The 26,106-nt window shown below is 42.1% G+C and overlaps 1 protein-coding gene across 1 annotated transcript; it reads right to left on the minus strand.

Annotated features, from left to right (window-relative positions):
- Nucleotides 1-2,777: 2,777 nt before the first annotated feature.
- Nucleotides 2,778-25,171, minus strand: LOC137562082 (mucin-17-like). Its single transcript, XM_068273418.1, has 11 exons — nt 24,520-25,171; nt 21,499-21,597; nt 17,988-18,109; nt 16,338-16,396; nt 15,469-15,614; nt 12,317-12,388; nt 9,623-9,788; nt 8,587-8,763; nt 5,832-5,944; nt 3,346-3,419; nt 2,778-3,051 (listed from the first exon to the last, which is right to left on the minus strand). The coding sequence occupies exons 1-11, from the start codon at nt 24,863-24,865 to the stop codon at nt 3,016-3,018; spliced, it is 1,410 nt and encodes a 469-aa protein (XP_068129519.1). The 5' UTR covers nt 24,866-25,171; the 3' UTR covers nt 2,778-3,015.
- Between the last annotated feature and the right edge of the window lie 935 nt (nt 25,172-26,106).

Below are 26,106 nucleotides of genomic sequence, written 5' to 3' on the forward strand. Positions count from 1 at the left end.
TGTTTCGTAGCTACACTTGTTATGGGTATGAGGATTACCATGGCCACACTTTTATGACCCTTACGAGATTACGAGATGCACCACCAGGTTGTGAGGGTCACCAGGGGTAGGCAAGAGAAAAGGTGTGAACAGTGGGAGAGTTTTGCTGGGGTCCTCGTGATTTGTAGGTATGCCCCACATTTGGATTTTGAGTCTTTTCACTTCTTAAAGTGATATCTAACAATTTTTTTTCTTTTTTAAGACAGGGCTGCAAGAACGCATTGTGGTTCTCCATGTAGGATCATGCACAAATATGTAAAGGCGCATACACACACCTGATTTCTTCAAACGACGGGTCTTCAGACCTGCCCTCGGGGCGGCCGTTCTGATGACAGTTCCCCTGTCTGTACAGTCTGTCGGCAGGCTGATAAGGCTAGTTTTGACTGATCCGCTCGGATGGAATGGAAAAATGGAAATCGAAAAAAGAAAAGAAAAACGAGCGGAGGATAAGGCTTACTGCAGCCTTTCCTAGTTGCACAGTGGCTGTGTTATCTCTGTTATATGATCTAATCTTCTCTCCTCTGTCGGCTCTGCTGGGCTCAGGCAGTCAGGCTGGAATGTGCTGTGCTGCTTGTGATTGGATAGAAGCTATACACACCCTCTCCAGGCCCCCTGCAGTCTCTGTATGACTCACACACTGAGCTACTCTCAGCGTATCACTTGCTATGTCTTTTGTTTGTAAACACTGCATAAAAATGGCAATTACAAGCCAGGATTGCAGCAGGGAGTGGCAGAAACAGCACAGAGGGGCCCAGGAGAACATAATGAATAGAATGGTATGCTTTTTATTGTAAGAATTTTAGAGTACAGATTCTCTTTAAACGCAAAGCCAGTATAACATAATTTTGTTTATTAAATACACACTGCTTCATAAACATAGCAATGATATTTTGTAGTTTTCTGTAAACAATATATATACAGTATACTGTATAAAAAATGAAAAATTTTACATTCACACATGCTATATAATAGACTCGATATTATACAAATATCCAGTAACAAATGTAGCCCTCAATCAGTGCCCCATAGTTAAATAATAAAAAAGTGCATCTGCTGTTGCCAGCATTAAAAAGGCCCTGTAGTGACGTTCAGTGGAATTCAGTAAATTATTCTAGATACCCACTTTTAATTCAACTATACTGGTTTCAGCATCAGGAACGCCTTCTAATGCTATATATATTGCTAAGTATTTGTTTGCAGACCCGCCTTCCCAGTTGTACTTAGCCTAGGCTGTTAAGCTTTGCAGAATGCTTCCTCCCAGAGCATTTTGAGCATTCTGGGATACCAGGTGTTGCTCCTACTCACTAATACTGGCTTTGGACCTATCAGTAAACAAACATTCTGCAGAAATTAGGGAAAGGAAAGATTTTACAATGGAAGAACAGTGAACAGATAATTTATAATGTAATGCTGTCAAAAATAAGAAATTTTATTAGTAACATTATTTTCACTTCAGTTCCTTTTAAAGCAGGGGTGTCGAACTCAAATACAAGGTGGGCCGAAATTGTGCTCTTGGACCAAGTCACGGGCCGACCTCAATGTCTAGTGGCCACCTCTCTCCCTTATAAAAATCCCTGGTGTCTAATTGCCCCTCCATCCCCTATAGAGTTCCCTGCTGTTATAGTAGTCCTCCCTCCCTCATCTATACAAATCCCTGATGTTTAGTTTTCCTCCCTCCCCTATACAGTTCCCTGGTGTCTAGTGGCCCCCTTCCTCTCTATCTATTGTTGCCCACCTCCCCATATGGCTTCCCTGGTTACCTAGGAATTACCCTCCAATATAGCTTCTCTGGTGGTGTAGAGTGGGCCAAATATAATGCAAAGTGGAGAAACCACCTGAGGGCCAAATCTGATGGATCCGAGGGCCAGATTTGGCCCACGGGCCAGAGTTTGATATGTATGTTTTAAAGCATCTTATTATTTTTGGGGCTTATGAAGTTCCAAATAGCCATCTCATAGAGGCCCACCACTACTCTTTTTGCCTCAGCTTTTCCTACTTGAAAACTCCAGACTTCTGGCACAAGCAATAAAGGGCTGTTGATTGTATTATAGTGGTCAGGTGTGCAGTTCTTACATTGCAAGGCATGGTGGGAGCTGAGAATCTAGGCAGCAGTGTTTTCTATCAGACTATCAGGAAGCCATACATCTAGCAATGATGGGCAGATTGGACCAAGATGTGGGATCACGTTAATCCGGCAACCACGTGGGGCACGTGAATGCATGTGTGGAGCCAGCGGTAGACACACGTACAGGTAAACTATAGTGCACTGGGCACCATGGGGGGCAAATTCATCATCGAGGGGACAGCGCCAGGGGTTTCGTCATGTTCATTGCTCGTCCCAATATCGCTTGCCATTACAGCCACACACTCGATCAACCATGATGGCACAATCTACATGCTTGGCCAAAATGGTTTGCATTTTCAATACGCATGCACTTGGCGGCACCAATTTTCATCCGATTCTATAATAATTATCAAATCGGATGGTTGATCAGCGGACAAGTTGCTAGATGTGTACATTAAGCTATGCAAAAACTGCATTTACTGTTTACATTGTTGCCACCATTTTACAATAGCCCATTTTGGAAAATCAGTGCACCTGGTGTCTTCTGATAAAAATGTCCATAGAACACTACCTCTTACGATGTATTTCAAGACATAAAGAAACTGTTGAATCATGAGTGAGGTAGTGTTAAATCAGTTATTTCCTTGTTCCTTGCTCAATTTAAATAACCTGCTTTACAACTCAGAGCCTGAGTCACAGCTTGAACTTCAACCATTGTTTTGTGTGGTCCTCATCTCCGCCTTTATCAAGTTGACTAGCGACAATCGTGAGAATTGTTAGCAGACGTCAGGACACCATTGACTTGAGTGTAGTCACTGCTGTGTCAAACGTTTATAGAATACTGTCATAATCGTAGATGTTCTTTTAATCTTTTCTTAGTGCTGAGAAGATCTGTATTCCTGCTTGTTGGATTATGCAATGGACACTTGCGGTCTTTGTATCTTTATCTGAATGTGAAAAGAAAAAACAGAGTTTGATGAGATTTAACCATGGCTTTCAATTTAAGCAAAACCAATTGACGAATTACACAAAATTGATTGAGTTTCCTAACCTTAATTACTTGTGGCCGTAATAAAAAAAAAATTATGCAAAATTTCAGATAATCATAATGAGCAGATTACGAACATTACTTATCTATCCACCTTCAAACCTGGGACTCTTGCACTGTAAGGAAAGACCAATAGCTACTGTTCTAACGATTTTGAAAACAGGTAAGAGGAGTTAGATGAAGGTTTGCATACCTGGATTTCTGTGTTCACGTTCTCCAATGTTGGTATAAACCTTTCGCCGGTGGGCTGATAATTATTGGGAGAATCTAAGAAGTAGAAAAACAATACATGAATCAAACTACTCTAGAAATACCTTTAAAGTTTCTTGATTAGACAATCTATTTTATGGCAAAAGAAAGCCATTTAAAGAGTCCCAGAGATGAAGTAACAGAATAGATTTATACATACATGGGGCTTCCTCCAGCCCCATCCCCACGGATTGCTCCCACGCCGGCGTCCTCAGCCTTCTCTATCACTGGTACCGGGTCCCGTAACCTCGGCCAGACAGGAGGGCTAGTCTGAGCAAGCACAGTGCGCTCCCTCCTTACTGCGCGGGTGCATGCGTAAGGCAGGTGCCGGAGAGACGGAGGGAGTCACTACGCATGCGTAAAACTGCCTGCAACTGGCCGAAGTTACGGGACCCGGTACTGACGCTGCAAAAGGCTGAGGATGGCGGTGTGGGAGCGATCCATGCAGATGGGGTTGGAGGAAGCCCCAGGTATGTATCAATCTATTCTATTACTTCATCTCTGAGTCACTTTAAGGTGCCCATACTTTGCTCAATTTTCCTGTTTGATCGACTGTTCAAGTCGATCGGATTGGGGAGAATCGATTATGTTCCATTCTGCTTGATCGATAGAAATTGGCTGATATCTGCTTGAATTGACCAATTTACTAGAACGGCCAGGATGGGGAATATTAGTCGATCGTAAAGAAATTGGCTACTGCTCACATGATTGTGATCGATACAGAATAGATTTTAGGTTTTAGAGCATGGACGCACAATGTTGATCAGCTTAGTAAAGGAGAATCACTTGCAGTGTGTGGGCCACTAGTCGATTGACTTTCGATCAACCATACTGTTGTTGATGGCCCAATAAAGTTGATTGCTTAATCATTTCGATGGACATACGAGTAATATATGAGCACCTTTACACAGCTGTCTTCCAGCATTATTGAACTCCTGTTCAGCTGTTTATATGACTGATCAATGTGCCCCAATTGCTTAAAGTGGACCTGAACTCAGACCTCCTCTCTGCTCTAAAAGATTAGCAACAGCATAATAACTGTTAAAGAAAAACATTTCTTTATTACAGCTGATACAAATCCTGCAATAAATCTGCACTGTTTCTACTTCCTGCTATCATGGAAACAGACGTATTGTTAACATCCTGTGCTTTCAAATGAGCTTACTCCCCCATCTCTGCCATGGCAGTCATGTGACACAGGGGAGAGATCAAATTACAATGTGTGTTTAGACACAAATGTGGGGGGAAATTAAACAGGCTAAACTGTCGAGCAGGAAGTACATTTTTTTTCTTTTTACAAAAAGAGGTGGGATTAAGACATGCAGGCTATCTGTTATGTATTGGTAAAATACCGGCACAAACAACCTCTGATTTTAGGGGGTAATTTACCACTTCAGGGCCGTAGGCTCAAACCCCCCTAGTGACCAGGCTATTTTTTACAAACTGGTGCTCTGCAGCTTTAATTGCTAGCTGCAGAGCCATCTAACTTAGCACACAAATAATTTCCCTCCTCTTTTCTGCCCACCAACAGAGTATTCTGTTGGGGGGCTCTGATTGCTGCCATTACGTTTTTTTTTTTTTTTTATTAATTTTATTGTGATTATTTTAATGAAAAATTGACATTTTTCTTTAAATGTATTTACCCACTCTCCCTTCCTCCCATGAGAGAGCCAATCAGTGTGATCGGCTCTCATAGGCATCAGCCTATGAGAGCCAATCATTGTTTGAGCCAAGGGAGGGGACTGCTCAGTGTCAGAGCTGTCCCTGCACAGCGCTGCACTAGATCGATCAACTTCTATTATTATTTTTATTTTTATGGCGCCAACATCTTCCGCAGCGCTGTACAGAGTATATTGTCTTGTCAATTTCACTGTCACTCAGAAGGGCTCACAATCTATTCTAGTCTCTACCATAGTCATATGTCGTCAGATGAGATTAATATAGACAGAAAAGTGGAGCTTTCAGTTAGGCATGGGTGCAGAATGCATAAAAAATGGTAAAGATGGAATTTAGAAAATTACTGAAATTCCACCTAAATTCCATCTTCCCAAATTACTTGAATGCACTCCAATTTAAATTCCAAATGTTGCCATCCTCATTGACTTTAAGTTCCAAATTCAACCACTCATCCCTAGTACGTGTGACACTATGGCCCATATGCAATAAACTTTTTCTCCTGAGTTTTCCCCTTGGTGATATTTTTAAACTTGCCTTTTAAAATCACCAACAAGCAAGAAGACACTCAAAATAATTTTGATAGTACTTTCTCAAATTACTTTTTAGTACGTTTTCATTTGCAAGGTGCCAAAAAATTACTTTTAATAGAAGAGGAAAAATTAACTCCTAGGAGAAAACTCAGGAGAAAAAGTTAATTGGATATGGCCCTAGAAAATCTTGTGACAAGTCGCATGACCAATCCACATCACTTACCAATATCTGCTTGACTTTCCATATTATTTATGTTGACAATGCCTTTCTGAGTTTTCCATTCATCTTCCTTGTCATCTTCAAACCAGCTGTCAACCTCATCAATGATTGCATCCCTGAGAAAAGAAGCGTGAGAGGTTAGGCCTCCAGTCAGATATAAATGAATGTATATTTGCTATCAATTCACACAAAGGCCACATCAATGTAGTTCTACCATCATCCAGCATTGTTTACCCCTCTTTGCTTTCTCTCTCGGAGCCCTTCACAGAGAAGTTGAGTTTGGTGCTCACTGCCATACAGTTATGGCGGCTTGCACCCAGACATAATGTGGTGATTAGTTTGAGCATCTTTTAATAAAGTTGTTGGGTGGTGCCAGACACTGCAAACCAAAGCTGGTGGCACTACATAAGAAGTGATGATCTGAGATAAGTATTTCTTAGACTTACTGGCTATGGTTAGACATCACTTAGAAGACTTAGCGTCAGAGGGTACAGAAGTTATAGAAGTTAGTTATACGGATGAGTTAAGGTATTAGGAAGTGGTTAACCGTTGGGGTGGGGTGAGGAGATAGAAGTAGGCACCACAAAGAGAGGGGAAAGTTGAGGTAAAGAATTAGAAAGAGGTTATATTACGGGGAAGGTTAGGGTTAGGAGACAGGATTTCGATCTAGCATTAGGGAAGATTAGAAATCAGGAAGGGGATCTTACATTAGGAGAGAAGGTTAGGGTTCAGAAACCTGACCTAGCATTAGTGTAGAATGTTAAGGTTAGTTTTCAGGAAGAAGAACATTAGGGTCAGGTTAGGTTTAGGAAGTGGATTTAACACTTGTGGGACCTAGCATTAGGGAAGGAGGCTTGGATTATGAGTCAGGAAGGGAATCTTGCTTTAGAGGAGAAGGTTAAGGGTCAGAAACTTGATCTAGCATTAGTGTAGAATGTTAAGGTTAGGATCCAGAAAGGGAGACATTGGTGAAAGAGATTAAGATTAGAAGTTAGAAAGTGGATTTAACACTTGTGATATCTAGCATTAGGGAAGTAGGCTAGGATTAGGAGTCAGGAAGGGGAACTTGCATTAACTGGTTTCCCTCCCACGGGATGAGTATCTACATCCCTGACAACTTCACTTGAGCTCCCAGGGACATAGACACTTGTCACGAGTGGCACGTTGGTGAATGGAAACATTTTCACAAAGTCAAACAAAGGGCCATATGCAATTCACTGTTTCACCTGAGTTAAGTAGGAGATCATTTTTAATCTTCAGATTAGATTAACTTTTTAGCACTTTGCAATGGAAAAAGTAATAAAAAGTAGTTTGGAAACTACTGTCAAAGTTATTTTGTTTATTTGTTTGCTTAAAGGTGGTGTAAAAGGCATTTTATTTACAAGTTGTGAAAATGTCACCTAGGAGAAAACTCAGGTAAAAAAGTGAATTGCATATGGCCCAAAGTGTCTAATGTATAAATGATCACTGTTACAATGAGCAGCAGTGATCATTCCATTGTGAAAAAAAAAAGAAAAAAGAAATAAAGAAAGCATAATCTCCTGCTGGCTAGAAAGCAATTCAGCATTTTAACCAGACAGGAGACTGTGTGGGGACATCTAGTGGCCAAAAGAAAAAATACAATAAAATGTATTACAAAATAAATGTTCTATCCCTATAACAAGCTTATTAATCCCTGATTGCTTGATTGATTCCCAATAAAGAAAAAAAAAGCTAAAGGGATGAAATAAAAAAAAAAAACAATACATAAATTGTTACCTCAGAGACTTTTTAAATATGTATGCCATTAAGTATGTATGCCTTAAAGAGACACTGAAGCGAATTTTTTTTTATAATATTATGATTTGTATGTGTAGTACAGCTAAGAAATAAAACATTAAGATCAGATACATCAGTCTAATTGTTTCCAGTACAGGAAGAGTTAAGAAACTCCAGTTGTTATCTCTATGCAAAAAAGCAATTAAGCTCTGCGACTTTCAACGTCATGGAGAGGGCTGTCTTCTGACTTTTATTATCTCAAGTGTTGTTGAACTATTTACTTTTTCTCTGCCAGAGAAGAGGTCATTAGTTCACAGACTGCTCTGAAAGAATCATTTTGAATGCTGAGTGTTGTGTAATCTGCACATATTAGAGAATGATGCAATGTTAGAAAAAACACTATATACCTGAAAATAAAAATATGATAATATTTTCTTTGCTGCTAAACTTCTAGTAATTATTCATAGTACACAACCAATTAATTATATCATATTTTTTTTTTCGCTTCAGTGTCTCTTTAAGGGTGTATTACTGTTATTTTTACAAGTAAGGGCTTGTAATTATTGAGTACAATGAGAAAATCAAAAACACAAAATGGAAAAATACACCTTTATTTCCAAATAAAATATTGTCACCATACATTGGTTGGTGGGTACATACTTTTTAACTGCATTAAGTACAGGAACGTTAGCGAAGCAGCAATAAAATTGATTTTTCCATTACATCTCTGCTGAAATCTTATTGATTTGTAATTCAGCTGCTTACTTGGTGCAGCCATGACTTCTCAATTAATCTTTATGATTAGGGAGTGAAGGAACTTTCTTCTAACTATGCCAGAATCAAACAATGTCTAGCCACCATTCCACAGAAATTATCTGCAGGATAGGATGAACCAGGCCTGTGGAGTCGGTACAAAAATCATCCAACTTCTCGACTCCAACTTCACAGCCCTGGGAAGAACTACAGGACTATAACTCTCTAATCTACATATGGCACTCACCTGTTATTTATAAATCTCTTTGTAGATCTTTTATATCTGCAGCAGTAGAACGTGATCACACCAATTATGACAACCAGGACAGCGATAGCTGCTCCAATGCCCCCGTACAAGCCGTCCTTCAGAATTTTTCCTGTACAGTCAGAATTCATGTAGATGTACTTGTTTATTTTTGGACATCTGCAAAAAAGAAACAATAATTATCGCAATCATAAGCGCTGGATATGTTAACAATTTTTGCATAGAAACCCCAAAATTTCTAGGAGCCCCCCAGAACAAAGCTGGTGCTTCCATAGGGGTTAACTGGGCAATTTACCAGACCCCGGGTGCTTCCAGACCCCCAAGTTCCCCCCCCCAACTTTATGTTAGTCCTCAGGGCCCCTGCAAGTTTTTCAGCAGTGTAGCGATTCACCTGTCCTGACCAGCGCACCCCTCCTTCAATCTGTGCATTCCTGTCTTTATCTCCACTAGAGGCATCTTTTCAGTGACCTTGTTGCCTGTTATTATGTAATAACATAGGGCGGGTCATGGATGAGTGGCAGCCCCTAGAGGTTGAAGACGGGAATATGCGGACTAATGGAGGAGCATGACAGCCAGGACAAGTGAGTCACTACACTGCCGAAAACTCTGCAGGGCACCAAAATAAACTTGGGGGGGGGGAGACATGACAGAGCCCAGCAGCCATCTTGGAGGGCCCTAGTAGTGAAACTTGTCAGACATAAAGGGCCCTTGATGCATCTTATGGGAAGCACCATGTTAGCCTATGGAACTGAAAGTGATTGTAGACCGAAAATTGTGTTGATAAGAACAGAGAACAACTGTTGGGCAGAAATGGGAGGAGTCAAAGAATACAGGTGAACTATTTAAATCTTTGGGAACTTACTTTAGCATCCCCTCTTCCTCCTCTGCCACTCGTGCAGAAAGGTATCATAAATCCAATTTTGTCTTGCAATTCACACAATAAACTAAGTCAAATACGTCGAAATACAGAGCATAAAAAAGTGTTAGAAACAATGCATGTATTTCATAAGTTACTCACAGGCAATGGGGTCCAGTTTTGACTTGGAGTTGGCAAGTTCCTTCATGGCAGTCAAGATATTCAGGGGAGTCAGTGTGACAATGAGATGCACAGAACAAGCCACCAGATAAGACCACAGGGGTGTAAAATTCTTTAAGATCTCCTGGGACTTTCTCCATACAGATTTCTGATAAGACAAGAAATGTTACACTATATTGTGTGACTATTATCAGAACAGGAGTTTTACTGTTGGTCATCTAGGCCAGTTTTCTTGTGCTAGCTCCCCCACACACTTAATTTTGTTTTAATAATAATAATAATATATGGTAGGACTTTAGACTTTGGCCTCAATTCACTAAGCAGTTTAGACTAGTCTACTGATGGGTTTTAGTCTACTGATGGTTTGGTGTAATGTTTTAGACCTGTTTTTAGACCTGGTCTAAAACATTCGGTAATTAGGTCGATGAAGCAGGGGAAATGATCAAAAGATGGAATTCACAATGGCAAACAAGGAGTAACCACACCCACTTTTCTGACTGAGATTAGACCAGCTGATTTCTGTTGGTAAAGTTATTCTGTGAGGTAATTTAGATGTGAGGATGGAACCTTTTGAATCAATTATGCAGAGGTTTAATGGTATCAAGGGGAGCTCCTCAGAGGAGAAGGGTGTCAGTCAAAGCTACTCGTTTGTGAATTGCATCTTTTGATCATTTCCCCTGTTTTACCCACCTAATTATTAAATGGTTTAGACAAGGTCTAAAAACAGGTCTAAAACATTTGGTAATTATTAGTGAATTTCCTCTTGATGCAACTGATTTACACCAAACCATAAGTAGACTAAGAACCATCACTAGACTAGTCTAAACTGCTTATTGAATTAAGGCCTATAACTATGGTAGGAGTTAGATTGTGAGGTCCTTTGAGGGGCAGGTAGTGACATGGCAATACATTTGATTCAATTAGTGATTAGAGATGGTCCGAACCTCCGATTTTCGGTTCGCAAACCAGATTCGCGAACTTCCGCGAATGATTCGGTTCGCGCAAACTTTCGCGAACCGCAATAGACTTCAATAGGGAGGCGAACTTTGAAAACTAGAAACATTTATGCTGGCCACAAAAGTGATGGAAAAGATGTTTCAAGGGGTCTAACACCTGGAGGGGGGCATGGCGGAGTGGGATAGACGCCAAAATTCCCCAGGAAAAATCCGGATTGGACGCAAAGCAGCGTTTTAAGGGCAGAAATCACACTGAATGCTAAACTGCAGGCCTAAAGTGCTTTAAAATATCTTGCAATCAGGGAGTGTAATTAGAGTACTGCTTCACACTGACACACCAAACTCACTGTGTAATGCACCGCTAACAGCTGTGTAGTGACGGCCGTGCTGGACTGGTGCGCACCATGGCAAGAGTGCAGGCCATGGCGGTTTTCAAGCCCATATGGTCGCCAGGCTGAGGTAGCTCAACGATAGAACAACAGTGACTGTCCAGATGATCAAATTTGGTCTGTCCACAATGAAGCGACGACCTTATTATCTTATTGGCTACAATGTGCCTGCTGACTGTGATGTAGAGGGTCAAAGTTGACCCTAATGGCGCACTATGGGGGCGAACCGAACTTCTGGAAAAGTTTGCGTTAGATGGCGAACCGGAAGTTCGCCAGCGAACCGCTCGGGCCATCTCTATTAGTGATGATCGTAATCAACAAATTATGATTTCGCTAAATTTCATGTACATTTTCGCAATTAGGCTTATACGTAATTACGATTTGAAAATGTAATTGATTTTGTGTAGTCATTCATAATTTCGCATAAAATTTCACAGAATTTCACATAATTTCTTGCTGATTTTGGCAGTAAATAACAAAGCCCCCACACATGGTAATGACACCAAGATTGCTACATATGTTAAGCAGAATAGTGGGGTACAAGTCAAAAAAGAATTTTGCAAAAAGACCTTGTAGTTTTTGAGAAACTTGATTTTAAAAATGCAAGTAAAAAATGTTTTTTTAAACAGACAAATGACAGTTTAAAAAACATTTTACTTTGCATTTTTAAAATCGAGTTTCTCAAAAACTACAAGGTCTTTTTGCAAAATTCTTTTTTGACTTGTACCCCACTATTCTGCTTAACATATGTAGCAATTTTGGTAGCAATAGCATGTATGGCGGTTTTGCTATTACCTTTAAAGTCGGCACAAAATTATGTGAAATTTCGCAAAAATTCAGCAAAATTTTAAAATACTACGATTACATACAAAATTAATTACGATTTTCTCCGAAATTTCACATTAAAATTACAATGCGTAATTGCAAATTTCGATGCAAAATTTTGCATATAAGAAATTTCGGCACACCAATGGATTCCATTGACAATGGTGACAAAGATACAAATCTCATTAGGAATGTATTTATATGCAAAGCTTAAAACCCTCCTGGCGGTTAATTCATTCTGCCAAATAGGCAGAAATGCATTTTTTTTTGTTTTTTTTTTGTTTCATGTAAATGTACCAGAGTGGTAGCTACATGAAACAACACTAGAGGGCGCATGTGTCCCTCTAGTGCGATCGTCGCGGGCATCAATAGCAAACAGGGGAAAGCGTATAGCTCAGCTCGGGCTTACCGCCAGGAAGGTTAACAAAATTTTCACCGTGAATTCAAGTTTGTCTAAATTGTTTTGTACAGCACTAGTTACCGCCAGCAGCAGAATTGTTGCTTACCTTCTTTACGTAGTGGGAGTGGTCCTTGAGTAATATTGGTACTAGACCCATTGATGCAAAGACCACCCGTGCCTAAAAGGAACAGAGAGAAACAAGAGGTTGTTTCGGGTTTTTGTTTTATCTGCATTGCATTGAGATGCAGCTCAGTGGGGACAAAGCAGTGGATGCACTAGGATGATGTGTGCATTTAAAGGAATACTTAAAGAGACTCCGTAACAAAAATTGCATCCTGTTTTTTATCATCCTACAAGTTCCAAAAGCTATTCTAATGTGTTCTGGCTTACTGCAGCACGTTCTACTATCACCATCTCTGTAATAAATCAACTTATCTCTCTCTTGTCAGACTTGTCAGCCTGTGTCTGGAAGGCTGCCAAGTTCTTCAGTGTTGTGGTTCTGTGATGCATCTCTCCCCTCCAGGCCCCTCTCTGCACACTGCCTGTGTGCTATTTAGATTAGAGCAGCTTCTCTCTGCTCTCTTATCTTTTACAAGCTGAATAAATCCTCCTCTGAGCTGACTGGGCTTTAACATAATGAGGAATTACATACAGGCAGAGCTGTCTGCACTCTGCAGGAAGAAACAGCCTGACACTTCAGTGGAAGATAGCTGCAAGGGGAAAGAAACACACAAATGATCTCTTGAGATTCAAAAGGAAGGGTGTATACAGCCTGCTTGTGTATGAATGTATTTTCTATGTGTGGACATACTGTACATCAACCTACTTCCTGTTTTGGTGGCCATTTTGTTTGTTTATAAACAAACTTCTTAAAACTGTTTTTAACCACTCTTAATGCGGCGAGGAGCGGCGAAATTGTGACAGAGGGAATAGGAGATGTCCCCTAACGGACTGGTATGTTTACTTTTGTGCGATTTTAACAATACAGATTCTCTTTAAGTTTGCTAAAAAAAAATGACTTTTACTCACCAGGGGCTCCCCTCATCCCCCTGCAGCTGAACAATGCCCTCGCCGTGTCCCTCTGATACGTCTGGACTCGCTGGAGGCCACTTCCGGTTTGGCCGTCACCGGCCGACAGGCCGGGAACGTGTCTGATTAGCCGCGTTCCCAGCCTATCGGCCGGTGACGGCCGAACCGGGAGTGGCCGCCGGCGAGTCCAGGCACATTGGAGGGACACGGCGAGGGCATTGTTCAGCTGCAGGGGGCTGAGAGGAGCCCCGGGTGAGTAAAAGTCATTTTTTTTTAGCAAACTTAAGTATTCCTTTAAATAGGAAGTGTGTCATGCCTTCATTGTACAGTATGCCTCACTGTATGATTGCTTTTGAGCAATGTGACGGTGCAATTGAAAAGCAGAGTTGCCACCTCATCCCTTTAAATACCGGCACATTTGAATTACATATGCCTTGTGGCTAGTTAGATGCAGTTTATGCACTGATTATGTGTTGAGTAATCCCAGAACCAGTATAATTCATATGTGTCAGTATTTAAAGGGATGAGGTGGCAACCATATTAAAGAGTGATCACACCACAACTGATTCAATGTAAGTGCTTGTTCATCTTAAAGGAAACCAGAGATGATTAATAAAAAAACATGTAAATACCTGGGCTTCCACAAGCCCCCTTCAGGCTGGTCACTCCCTCGCCGAACTGCGCATGTGTGACCAGCCATGAGCACCACATCGCCTGCACCTGCGCAGTACTACTGAGCAGGCACACGCAGAACGCTCCTGGCTACGGGAGCGTGATGGGGAGCATGCACGGCTGGACTGCCTGCACCGAATGGACCCAACTGGCAGATTTACTGGGTCGCCTAGTGGAGGATTTTTGACAGCCTGGGAGGACAGTGAGGGAGCGATCAGCCTGAAGGGGCTGGAGGATGTCCCGGGTATGTATATAATATATTTTTTTAATCGTCTCGGGTACACTTTAAAGTGGATCTGAGATAAACTTTTACTCATTGCATAATTGTGTTCCTTTCATATAGTTTATAGGGCATTCCTCAAGCCAAATACTTTTTTTGTTTTGTTTTAATACTCTACTTCCCTATAAAGTAAACAAGCCTCGTCCACAGCTTTTCACAGTGCCTTGGTAGTGTAGCAAGGGCTTATGGGAGCTCAGTCTGGGCAGGAGGAGGAGGTGTTACTAGCCATTGATTTCAGAGGCAGAGGGGAGTGGGGAGGAGGTGAGGGGATTGAATTTACACACAGGCAAGCTGTTAGCATCTCCAGCCCTCAGTCTATGACAATGTTACAAACATAACATGGCTGCCCTCATTGTATCACAGGAATACATAATCATATACTGTAGAAGCTGTTTGCAGCTAGATATGCTGTGTAAACTATCTAAACTTTAGATAAGATATATATAGACAAGTTATTTGTTACAATTAGTTCATCTCGGGTCCGCTTTAAACCGCACACTGAAGCCTCTGTGGTGTACAACTCCTCTAAAGGTGTCCATTAATGGTGCAACCTTTATCGAACAATCTTTCTTTCTTCAAGACCAATCGGATTGAAAGTAAAAATTGTATTTAATCAATTCACAAAATTAAATAATCCAACTTGCAATTGCATCATTTACCATAAAAGAAGTTTTGGAAGCAATTTAAAGGCCATTCGTGATTACGACTTGTGATTCCAAATTCTATGCCTAATTATAAGGTGAATGCGAATTCGAATTGGTTTGCGTGGTTGTGATCGAATCCAAATTTTCGCAAAACCCGAATTCGCGACGACTCAAATAGCAAAAGGGGGTATTCGAGTATCCCTGCTTGCAGTTTGTTTGCTACAAGGGAAAAGGTTATGTGGTTATACAGACCAGACTAAACAGGTGGCATTTCAATTTTGATTTAAATGCCTCCGGGGTTGGAGCTGCATTGATTGGGTGTAGCAAGGCATTCCAAAGGGTAGGAGCAGCATGACAGAAGGCTCTGTCTTCTAAGGCTTTGAGTTGGACTCTGGGGGTGGCCAAGCTATTAGATCCTGTTGATGTGAGGTTGTGCAGGTCTTTATTTGGAAGGCCTGCATAGAGGGCCACATTGCAGTAATCTAGTAATAAAGGCACGAACTAGGGTTGGAAGATCCTCTGATGGATAAAGTACTGCTGACAAGTAACTAAGTACAATCTGAAATAGTAGCTTCACATATATACTGTGAAACCTGACTATAAGTTCAGCGCTTGCATTGAGATTATACTAACCATTCAATGTACACTGGTTTTCTGCAAGGGTGTCAAGTTTATTTTCTAATTCTTCACATGCTTTGTAGTACTGCTCAACTGCATCCTCATCCTTCTTGTAATCCATCTCCACAATGACATCATGGTCCACAAGAACACTGCCTTGCCTACAAGAAATACACATGGGAAACCATCAGGAACTGCACCTGCACTGCACAGATTTGAGATTGCCAGCAACTTTTTGTCTCTTTATTTTCATAAATAAAAAAAAAAAAATATATTATGCAAATAGAAATGAGCTATTGATCTGTGCAAAGTACTTCCAAAGTTTACCTTTACAGATTCCACAGTTAAAGAGACACTAAAACGGGAAAAAAAATATATAATGAATTGGTTGTGTAGTACGGATAATTACTAGAACATTAGTAGCAAAGAAAATATTCTCATATTTTTATGTTCAGATATATTGGGTTGTTTCTATAACATTGCATTATTCTCTAATATTTGCAGTTTACACACTACTCAGCATTCTAAATGATTTTACAGAGCAGCCAAGTGAATTTTTGAACTGTCCTCTGCAGAAGAAAAAACAATACAGTGACTGACAGTTGAGATAACAAGCTTCAGAAGACAGAGCTCTCTGCGACTTGGAAAGTCATGGAGCCCAATGGCTTTTTTGCATAGATAACAACTGGAGTTTCTTAACTCTTCCTGTACTGGAAACAATATTAGACTTATATCTCTGCTCCTAATGTTTTATTTCTTAGCTGTGCTACACAAACAAATCATTATATCATATTTTTTTTTCCGCTTCAGTGTCTCTTAAAGCCAGTGCAAGTTTCAGCAAAGCCTAATAAGTTAAACACTATGCTTTAAAATATTGTCAATACCTGATGTCCCGAATGATGACATCTTTATAGCCAGAGATGTTAGAATAAATTCTACCCATCTGTCAACAAGAGAGGCAAACGTTTAATACATGTAAAGTTAAAGTTTGCACTACCAGAGAAAGAGTCGAGAAACACAGATGTGTACCAGGTAATACAATGAGATGTAGAATAACAATTACCATGAAATGCAATCGAACTTAGGTGCAGAAATAGCCACGAAGGCTTCTATAGGGTCCAAGAATTTTCCTCCTCCCTGTAACCACCAGATAGGCTCTTGTACTAAAATTGAGTAGACTGCCCGTGCATCTTTGAGAGCCATAAATGGAGGACACCGGAAAACTGCCAGGAGCCCACTAGGAGCTGCAGGATGTCCTCTGAAGGCCGAAACCTGGTCAGGAAGGCGAACGGGCATTCTCTAAACTACAGTCTGGTGACTTTCTCAGCACCCGCCACTTTACTGGGCTGGCTATTGTGCAATAGCGTATTGATGCATTTTGAAGCAAAAGGGTCCAATGTGCATGGACCCATGATGTGAGTTTGTGTTTTATTTTAATGATTTTGAGTTGTTGCAATAAAGTGTACCCCCCTGTGTATGAACTTAGCCCTGACTCCTGCGTATATATATTTTTTGGTGACGGTCATTTTCTCCAATATTCAGGGTCGGAGTTACCATAGGAAAAAATGGGCAATTGCCCCAGGGCCCCAGAGCCTATAGGGGCCCTCAAGGTGTCCCTCCCCCATCTTAACTGTTGCTCCCTAGGGACTCTGCAGAGTCTGTTAAGTTGGGAGGTGATTGGGGGAAGGTCAGCAGCCAGCTCAGGGCCCAGGAGGGAAATTTGGCTGCAACAAAGGGCCTCTAATGACGCTTTTTGGTCGGGGGGTGTCTGTTGGGGGGCCCCCAGGCTAATTTTGCGCTAGGGCCCAATTGTTACTTGAACCGGCCCTGCCAATATTGGGCGCAAAGTGCTGGATACTGGGGACTCTTGACCCCTTCCCTTTCCATATGAAGCCACCCTACTGCTTATCTTTGTTCCAGTCCTCATAAACTAATCTCAAATGTATCAATTGTTCTTAAACGGCAAGGGCGCCCATACTTGAATCAGTTTTGCAGGCCGATAAACTTTTGAATCCAATAATTTTACCGAATTGGAGGAAAATCAACATGGCCACTCAATCAAATTTCAGCTGAAATGCATTGAATGGATCAATTGGTCATGCCGTCAAATCTCTGTCAGGAGGGCTTGATTATAGCATTATAATTATAGAGTTCGCTTTTCCAAGGACTGACGGGTTTCTGGGGGAAGATCATGTGATGTATGGCCCACTTAAGATTTTTTGCTATCATTTCAAAAAGCATGGCTTAAGACAATTGCTTCAAGTTGTATCGGTTTGTGGCCAGCATTAGGACAAAAAGATGCATTTTCTGGAACAAGGACGTGAACATTTATGTCAGCGATCATTCCAGAAAACTAATCAAGATTCCGCTTAAATCTCATCTAATGTAACAAACAGAGATGGCAAACAACTAGCTCAGTACAGCACTATATTGTCAGCATACAGAAGCACACAACAACATGTTTCGGGTGTTGCCCTTCCTCAGGTGTAATTCTCATCTACTGTAAGTTGGACTGCAAGCCTCCGACCTCTTACCTCTAGTTTAAAGGTGACTTCAAATGACTTGTAATCCTCGGTGGAGTTATCTGTCAGACTCACACTGAAATTCACATTGATGATTTTCAAGGCCACATTCACAGAGACAGAAAAGCTTTTGCCTAGACAGAGTAATACAATAGATATTAACCCATTCTCGTTCCGTCGTTTTCACTTGAGCAATGTTCACCTCCCATTCATTAGCCTATAACTTTATCACTACTTATCACAATGAACTGATCTGTATCTTGTTTTTTCCGCCACCAAATAGGCTTTCTTTTGGGGGTACATTTTGCTAAGAGCCACTTTACTGTAAATGCATTTTAACAGGAAGAATAAGAAAAAAACTGAAAAAAATTCATTATTTCTCAGTTTTCAGCCATTATAGTTTTAAAATAATACATGCCTCCATAATTAAAACTCACGTATTGTATTTGCCCATATGTCCCGGTTATATCACCATTAAAATTATGTCCCTATCATAATGTATGGCGACAATATTTTATTTGGAAATAAAGGTGCATTTTTTCCGTTTTGCATCTATCACTATTTACAAGTTTAAAATAAAAAAAATATAGAAATATTTCATCTTTACATTGATATTTAAAAAGTTTAGACCCTTAGGTAAATGTTTACATGTTTGTTTGTTTTTTATTGTAATGTTTTTTTTTTTATGTTAAACATTTTATTTGGGTAGTTTTGGGAGAGTGGGATGTAAACAATAGGTTTATAACGTAAATGTGTGTTGATTTTTATTTTTTTTTAGTTTTAGTTTTAGTATTACTTTTTGGCCACAAGATGGCGGCCATGAGTTTGTTTACATGACGTCACTCTAAGTGTAACATACGCTTAGAGAGACACATGGGAGACGCTACAGCCAGAAAAAGCGAAGCTTCCGAGAGAAGCTGTCGCTTTTTCAGCGGGGGAGAGGAATCAGTGATCGGGCACCATAGCCCGATTCACTGATTACCTGGCTAACGAACTGCGTGCCGGGAGCGCGCGTGCATGCGCGTGATCGGCCGCGGGAGCGCGCATGGTTCCTGGATGTAGTTTCTACGTCCAGGAACTAAAATAGATTAAATCCTTAAAGAGAACTTCCAAAAGATGATAAAACAAAGAACACAATTTCAAGTAGCTCTGTTCTAGTTTGCCTGAAGTACAGGGCCGGATTTCTAGAAAAGGCCACAGAGGCCGGGGCCTTGGGTGACTGCAGCCCGAGGGAGCGCCTGATTATGATAGAGGGAATGTTACAAATAAAAGAGGAGGCTGACAGAGCAACTCATAAAAGATGGCCAAGGGAACTGTTCCAGAAAGATAGGGGCTAGAGTATATGGATGATACACATAAAAGGGGGGTGCGCTGCTGCACATGTCGACCAGCTTCCAGGGGTCCCAGTGCTGGAATGGTGAGGGGGCCTGGCAGGCTCAGACTTACCTCACAGAAGCCTATAGGCAGAGATGTCCTGGCACCTTAAATGTCACCCTCCATGAATCGACAAACCCCCACCAAACTGCACCGCAAGTGTGTTGGCTGGCCCAGCTGTCACTTCTCCCTTACTTCCCTTTCCCATCATAGGCAGCTACAGGTGCCCCTTAGTATTAGGTATCCAGAGGTATCATCAGTATTAAGTAGCTAGAGGTGCCCCTGACTGAAAGGAGATCTCGTCAGTGGAATGCCAAGATTCTCGTCAGTGGAATGCCCAGAGCTGGGTGAGTAACCTCTCATTTATTCTCTCATCAGGACTTTGCATAGGGAAGGAGGGAGGAAGGCACTCAGGGATGGGATTGAGCTGCTTTTCCATCAACAGACGCCTGTAGGCACGTGCCTACAGTGCCTTATGGTAAATTTGGTCTTGTGGATTGGGGATTACGCTGAGACTTCTCATAATTTAGGTAAGTACCCAATTGGGGCAATTTGTTCCCTTCTGGTGCAATGTAAGTAATAAACAACTTGTGGTAGCCGGTTGAGGATCGTGGGCTTACGCCCCCTAGTGACCAGGCTATGTTTTCCTAATTAGGCCACTGCAGCTTTAAGGCCTTGCTGCAGGGTTGTCCAATTCAGCACACAAGTGATTCCCTCCTCCCCCTTTTATGCCCACCAACAGAGCTTTCTGTTGGTGTGCTATGCTCCCACAATGTTTTTTTTATTTTATTATAAATATTTAAATATGGGGTTTTGTTTAGAAATATTGTTATTTTTTTCCCCCAGACCTCGCTCCTTCCCCCTGCCAGCCAATCAATTCGATTAGCTGTCGTAGGCTTCGGCCTGCGACAGCGGATCACATCCCTGCCGCCCAGGGGGATAGCCATGTCACATGGCTGTTCCCAGTACAGTGCTGCTGTATATAGCTGCGCTGTACAGAGTAAATAGACGGTGGTCTCGTGGTCTAACAGTCTCCTAGTGGTGATCGCTGCTGGGAGACTGATGACATTCAAGCGGAGATGCATGCCTATTGGCGCACACGATCTCCTGCAAAACAGGACTGCACGCAAATTGGCGTTAGGTGGTCCTGAGGCTGTCGCTGCACTTCACTCTGATTGGCATGAGGCGGTTCTTTACAGGTTAAATAAATGTTACATGTCTTTCATTGCACCCTGACAAAGCTCGTGACGGGTGGGTGCAATGTGTAGGTGGGTGGGGCTACATGCCGCACCTGCATCTGAGCGTCTCTGAAGCTGCAGCCCGGACTGGACATTTGCACCCCCACTTCGCTCCCTGACATGTGGATTTTCTGGTCAGGTTAAGCAGCTAAGCAGGCACTGCCATCCTGCCCTGCACAGCGATACTGCACACAGCTGGAGAGGTCTTCTGCCGCCTACAGTAGGAGTGGTGAGACCCCACATGAGGGTAGTACCTACAGTAACACCTACTGCTTGTGCATACATTACCACATGGCTTTAAGCTTATCCTTGACTTCTGGCTTCTAACAACAGTTAACCGCATCCACTGCGCTTACATGCTTTGCCATCCTACCCTGAAGAAAAAACGCTGGTGTGTGGTGCCCGTACCTTGTGTGAGGTGTGACATGAATATTTGTGCAGGTGGTGAGTGTGCAGAGTGCTCTGCAGCTTGTTATTAATTGTTTTTAGTGGGCTGGACTTGGCTAATAAGGTTTTTTTGTTTTTTTTTGCCATTTTGAATAAAGCAATTTTGATACGAGGTATCCCTTGACCAGAGCCGTGACAAAGTCCTCCAGCACCCGAGGCTCAGACACCAAAGTGCGCCCCTCCATCCCTCCCACCCCAGCCATCACACACTGATTGCTATTAGACTAAGAGGCACCCCAGGGCCCCCAACACCTTCATCTCTAGTTATCTGGCTTGCAGTCACTGTCATGTAACCCCTTTTCTTATTTCTCTTTGCATCAAACACAATAGGGGAATGATAGCTGAATGAGTTGTGTGCCCCCTCCTACACTGCGCCCTGAGGCTGAAGCCTCTCTCGCCTCAGCCTAGCCCGGCCCTTGAGTGATGACACTTTATTTTTTGAATCTGTTACTTTCTTTACTCACCTACTGGCACTTTGTTGACAACAGATTCACATAAGTCTCCTTCGTAATTGTCCGTGCAGATACACTTCCCTTCCACATTGGTACCTCCATTCTGACACCCTGATGAAGTATGAAAAAAAAAAACATACAGGCTTAATATCTAAAAAGGCAGTTTTAAATGCAGTGAACTAGACTTTTCCATCCAGTTGTTCATAGCTAGATTTGGTCAACGGCATGCAAATAATTTGGCTTCCACCTAAATTTTATGCAAATGGTATACAGCAGGGGCGTAACAATAGACCCTGCAAGGGATGCAGCTGCAGGGGTGCCCAGAAGCCACAGGGGGGCCCCATCCCGAGAGACTGACAACTAGGGGTAGGTAAAATAAACTTTCTGCTCTCTGCACGTTTGTTCTAATTACTGCATCTACTCAGCCACTAACAAGGAATCATACAAAGTTTGCAGACACGTATTTTTAGACAGTCCCTATTCTGTATGCAGCAGGCTCTTGTGTACACTGCCCAGCCCCCAACCTCTCTACCCCTCCCCAAGTGCTGTGTACTGTAGCGATGCTGGAGCAGTGTGCAGAGCCAGTTCTGCTCCATCAGAGATGGTCAGAGCGAGTGTAATAAACTGAGGCTGGGAGCATACCGTCTGTAGGTTAACTGTATGCATTTTGTACACACCATGTGTGTCTGTATGTGTGAAAACATGCACGTTTTATCACAGAAGCTAATGTAATTGATAGAGAAAATGTGTGCAGTGCTTCACTGCTGTCTGTTTTTATCTGCATGGAGAAAACACATTCAAGTGTGCACTAGCCAAGTGTTTCTCAACATTTTATTGGTATGTACTCCTTTTAAAACCCAGTACTCACCAAGTACCCCTAGCATAGTACACATTATCACAAGTACCCCTTGACAAATATATATTTAATCGTAGTACATGATAATTACTTATAAACAATTTCCATGCATTTACTATTGCTTTTAATTTGCTAAAACACAGATTTGGTGGTGTTTAAATAAGATGTATCATTTTCAAAAACTCTAAATTTGTTATTCTTGTTTATGTATATCAAGCCTGAGTACCCCCTGGAGCCAACAGAATTACCCCCTGGGGTACGCGTACCTGACGTTGAGAACCTAGGCACTACCCAATTGAATAACATTGGTTCTCAGTTTACCTGTGCAGAAAGCACGGATGGGGGGGGGGGGGGTGTTGGGAGGGGGCCCCATTTAAAGTTTTGCAGGGGGGCCCAGTGATTTCTAGTTACTCCCCAGGTATACAGCTTGCAATGGGGCCAATTAAAGCCTCAGCAGGAGTTAAAGCAGAACTGAATTCACAACACAGTCATGTGACACAAGTGAGAGATCAAATTACAACTTGTGATTAGACACAAATGAAGGGGAATCAAACCGGCTAAACTCTCTAAATACACACAGGGTGCAAGTCACTATGTTTCCTTCTGTCCTGTGCAAGAGTTCAGCTCCACCTTAATTTCAGTTTAAATAAGTGTCCTTTAGCTGGGTGTTTTTACAAACTTTTTTTTTAATCAGTGCACTACAGTGTAGGTCCACTTTAATTATGTATAATGCAACACTACTACTCTATTAAACCTAGAAATCTCATTTGAGGCCTCTTGCACACTACATGCGACTCTGATTCCAATTTTGATGCGATTTACTTGCAATACCAATTTGTGATTTTTAATCAGTACTGCATGCTGCAATTTGTCTGCGTTTTTCTTTTCGTTTTGATGGCATCCAGGGAAAATCAGAATTACAAATCGGAATTACAAAGCGGAATCGCTAATCGGATTTGCAGTGTGAAGTTTGATTGTTTTACAAAAATTGTGTTTTATGCATTGAATGGTCAGAGAAAAAACGTCAGTATTTTTTAAAGATAGCTTTTGAGGGCATATTAAACGCTATTTAATGTGCTATGAAACTGAAAATGTAATGTTTGCTATAAAACATTAACAAAATACAAAACTGTATATAAAACATAACAAGTTGGGTCTAAAGTCACTTAAAGACATATATACATTTACAATTTATATTTAAGAACTGATAAGATTGCAGGTTGCTAGACTTGTTAGCAGATAGTGTCTGTAAATGTATTGTCTTGTAATTAACTAATTACTGTGCAAATAAAGCAGAGAAAGTTCTCTGCTTCTTTCCATGGATAAAGCATACCTTTTACTGCTTAGTTTTTTTCCCTCTTATGCCAGGTTAAATGCTTTAGACTATAGATTAAATAGGAGTTTTATACCACTTAAAGTGACTCCGAGCTCATAAAAAAAATGAAAGTTGTACTCACCTGGGGCTTTCTCCAGCCCAGTGCTGGTCGGGAGGTCCCACGCCGGCGTCCTGGCTCCTCTCCTTCTCCCCGCTCCGGAATGGCTGACAGGCCGCAGCCCGGGCGACACTCTCCCGAGTGTCGGGCTGCTCCTTCCGCATATGACGCGGATTACGTCACACGCCGGCCGCCTCGCGTCATCACGGCGGCCGGCGCTTTAATCGCGCATGCGCAGTACTTTCACACCGGCCGCCGTGATGACGCGAGGCGGCCGGCGTGTGACGTAATCCGCGTCATATGCGGAAGGAGCAGCCCGACACTCGGGAGAGTGTCGCCCGGGCTGCGGCCTGTCAGCCATTCCGGAGCGGGGAGAAGGAGAGGAGCCAGGACGCCGGCGTGGGACCTCCCGACCAGCACTGGGCTGGAGAAAGCCCCTGGTGAGTACAACTTTTATTTTTTAGATGAGCTCGGAGTCCCTTTAAGCAATATATAACCCTACCTAATAATAGACAAGTGTCTCTGCATGCCATGTCCCTGTGTCAGTGCTTTTGCGCTACTGCGCATGTGCCGCACTGACAGCCAGTAGGACGAAGACCTGCCAGGGGGCCGGGCAGGCGGTGTGTGTGTGTGCACCTGCGCGTTGACATGCGATGGTGACAGACCTAGAGCCCATTTTTAAATGTTCTTAGGTCAGCTAGTATAATATAATATGTATTTAGCAATATATAAAAACATACTTACGTATAGTGGTCTCAGTAGGGTGTGTAATGGTTGTCGTAGCAGGTGTCATGGTCATTTCTACTGTAAAGATGTCCTCTGTGGGGGTTAGCACAGCTGAAGTTTTTTCTTGTGATGTTGTTTTTGCTGGGGCGGTTGGTGCTGCAGATGGTGTTTCTGCTCTGGCTGTTGTGGTTGGTGTTGCAGATGATATTTCTGCCTTAGCTGTTGTAGTTGATGCTGAAGATAAAATTTCTGCTCTAGCTGTTGTGGTTGATGCTGCAGATGATGTTTCTGCTGAAGCTGTTGTGGTTAATGCTGCATATGATGTTTCTACTATAGGTAATGTTGTTGATGCTACAGATGACATTTCAAGTGTAGCTGTTGTGGTTGCTGCTGCAGATGTTTCTGTTGTAGCTTTTGTGGTTGGTGCTGCAGATGATGTTTCTGCTGTATTTGTTGTGGTTGGTGCTGCAGACAATGTTTCTGCTGTAGCTGTTGTGGTTGAGGCTGCAGATGATGTTTCTCCACTAGCTGTTGTGGTTGATGATGCAGATGATGTTTTTGCTGTATCTGTTGTGGTTGGTGCTGCAGACAATGTTTCTGCTGTAGCTGTTGTGGTTGAGGCTGCAGATGATGTTTCTCCACTAGCTGTTGTGGTTGATGCTGCAGGTGATGTTTCCCCACTAGCTGTTGTGGTTGATGCTGCAGATGATGTATTTACTTTGGCTGTTGTGGTTGGTGCTGCAGATAATGTTTCTGATCTAGCTGTTGTGGTTAATGCTGAAGATGATGTTTCTGCACTAGGTGCTGTGGTTGATACTGCAGATGATGTTTCAACTGTAGCTGTTGTGGTTGATGCTGCTGCTGATGTTCCTGCTACAGGTAATGTATTTGGTGTTGCAGATGATGTTTCTGCTCTAGCTGTTGTGGTTGATGCTGCAGATGATGTTTCTGCTTTAGCTGTTGTGGCTGGAGCTGCAGATGATGTCTCTGCTCTGGCTGTTGTGGTTGGTGCTGCAAATGATGTTTCTGATCTAGCTGTTGAGGTTAATGCTGAAGATGATGTTTCTGCACTAGGTGCTGTGGCTGATACTGCAGATGATGTTTCAACTGTAGCTGTTGTGGTTGATGCTACTGCTGATGTTCCTGCTACAGGTAATGTATTTGGTGCTGCAGATGATGTTTCTGCTCTAGCTGTTGTGGTTGGTGCTACAGATGATGTTTCTGCTATAGGTAATGTGGTTGATGGTGTAGATGATGTGTTTGCTCTGGCTGTTGTGGTTGTTGCTGTCGATGATGTTTCTGCACTAACTATTGTGATTGGTGCTGCAGATGATGTTTCAGCTCTAGCTGATGTGATTGATGCTGCAGATGATGTTTCAAAAGTAACTGTTGTGGATGATGTTGCAGGTGATATTTCTGCTGTAGGTAATGTGGTTGATGCTGCTGCTGATGTTTCTGATGTAGCTGTTTTGGTTAGTGCTACAGATGATTTTTCTGCTGTAGCTGTTGTGATTGGCACTGCAGATGATGTAGTTGTAGATGATGTAGATGTAGGCACTGTAGTTGCTGTGGTTGGTGCTAAAGATGGTGTTTCTGCTCCAGCTG

Source organism: Hyperolius riggenbachi, chromosome 3, assembly GCF_040937935.1.
Source record: "Hyperolius riggenbachi isolate aHypRig1 chromosome 3, aHypRig1.pri, whole genome shotgun sequence".
NCBI lineage: Eukaryota > Metazoa > Chordata > Amphibia > Anura > Hyperoliidae > Hyperolius > Hyperolius riggenbachi.

Bases quoted from the DNA above. Each gene is read 5' to 3' on its own strand.
- LOC137562082 (XM_068273418.1), bottom strand. From the start codon at position 24,865: ATGTCATCTGTAGCATCAACAACATTACCTATAGTAGAAACATCATAT. The intron at 16,397-17,987 runs GTAAGAGGTCGG...TCTTGTTGACAG, and splicing joins AAGTCACCTTTAAACTAGAG to ATGGGTAGAATTTATTCTAA. The intron at 8,764-9,622 runs GTGAGTAACTTA...TCTTTTTTGCAG, and splicing joins AAAACTGGACCCCATTGCCT to ATGTCCAAAAATAAACAAGT.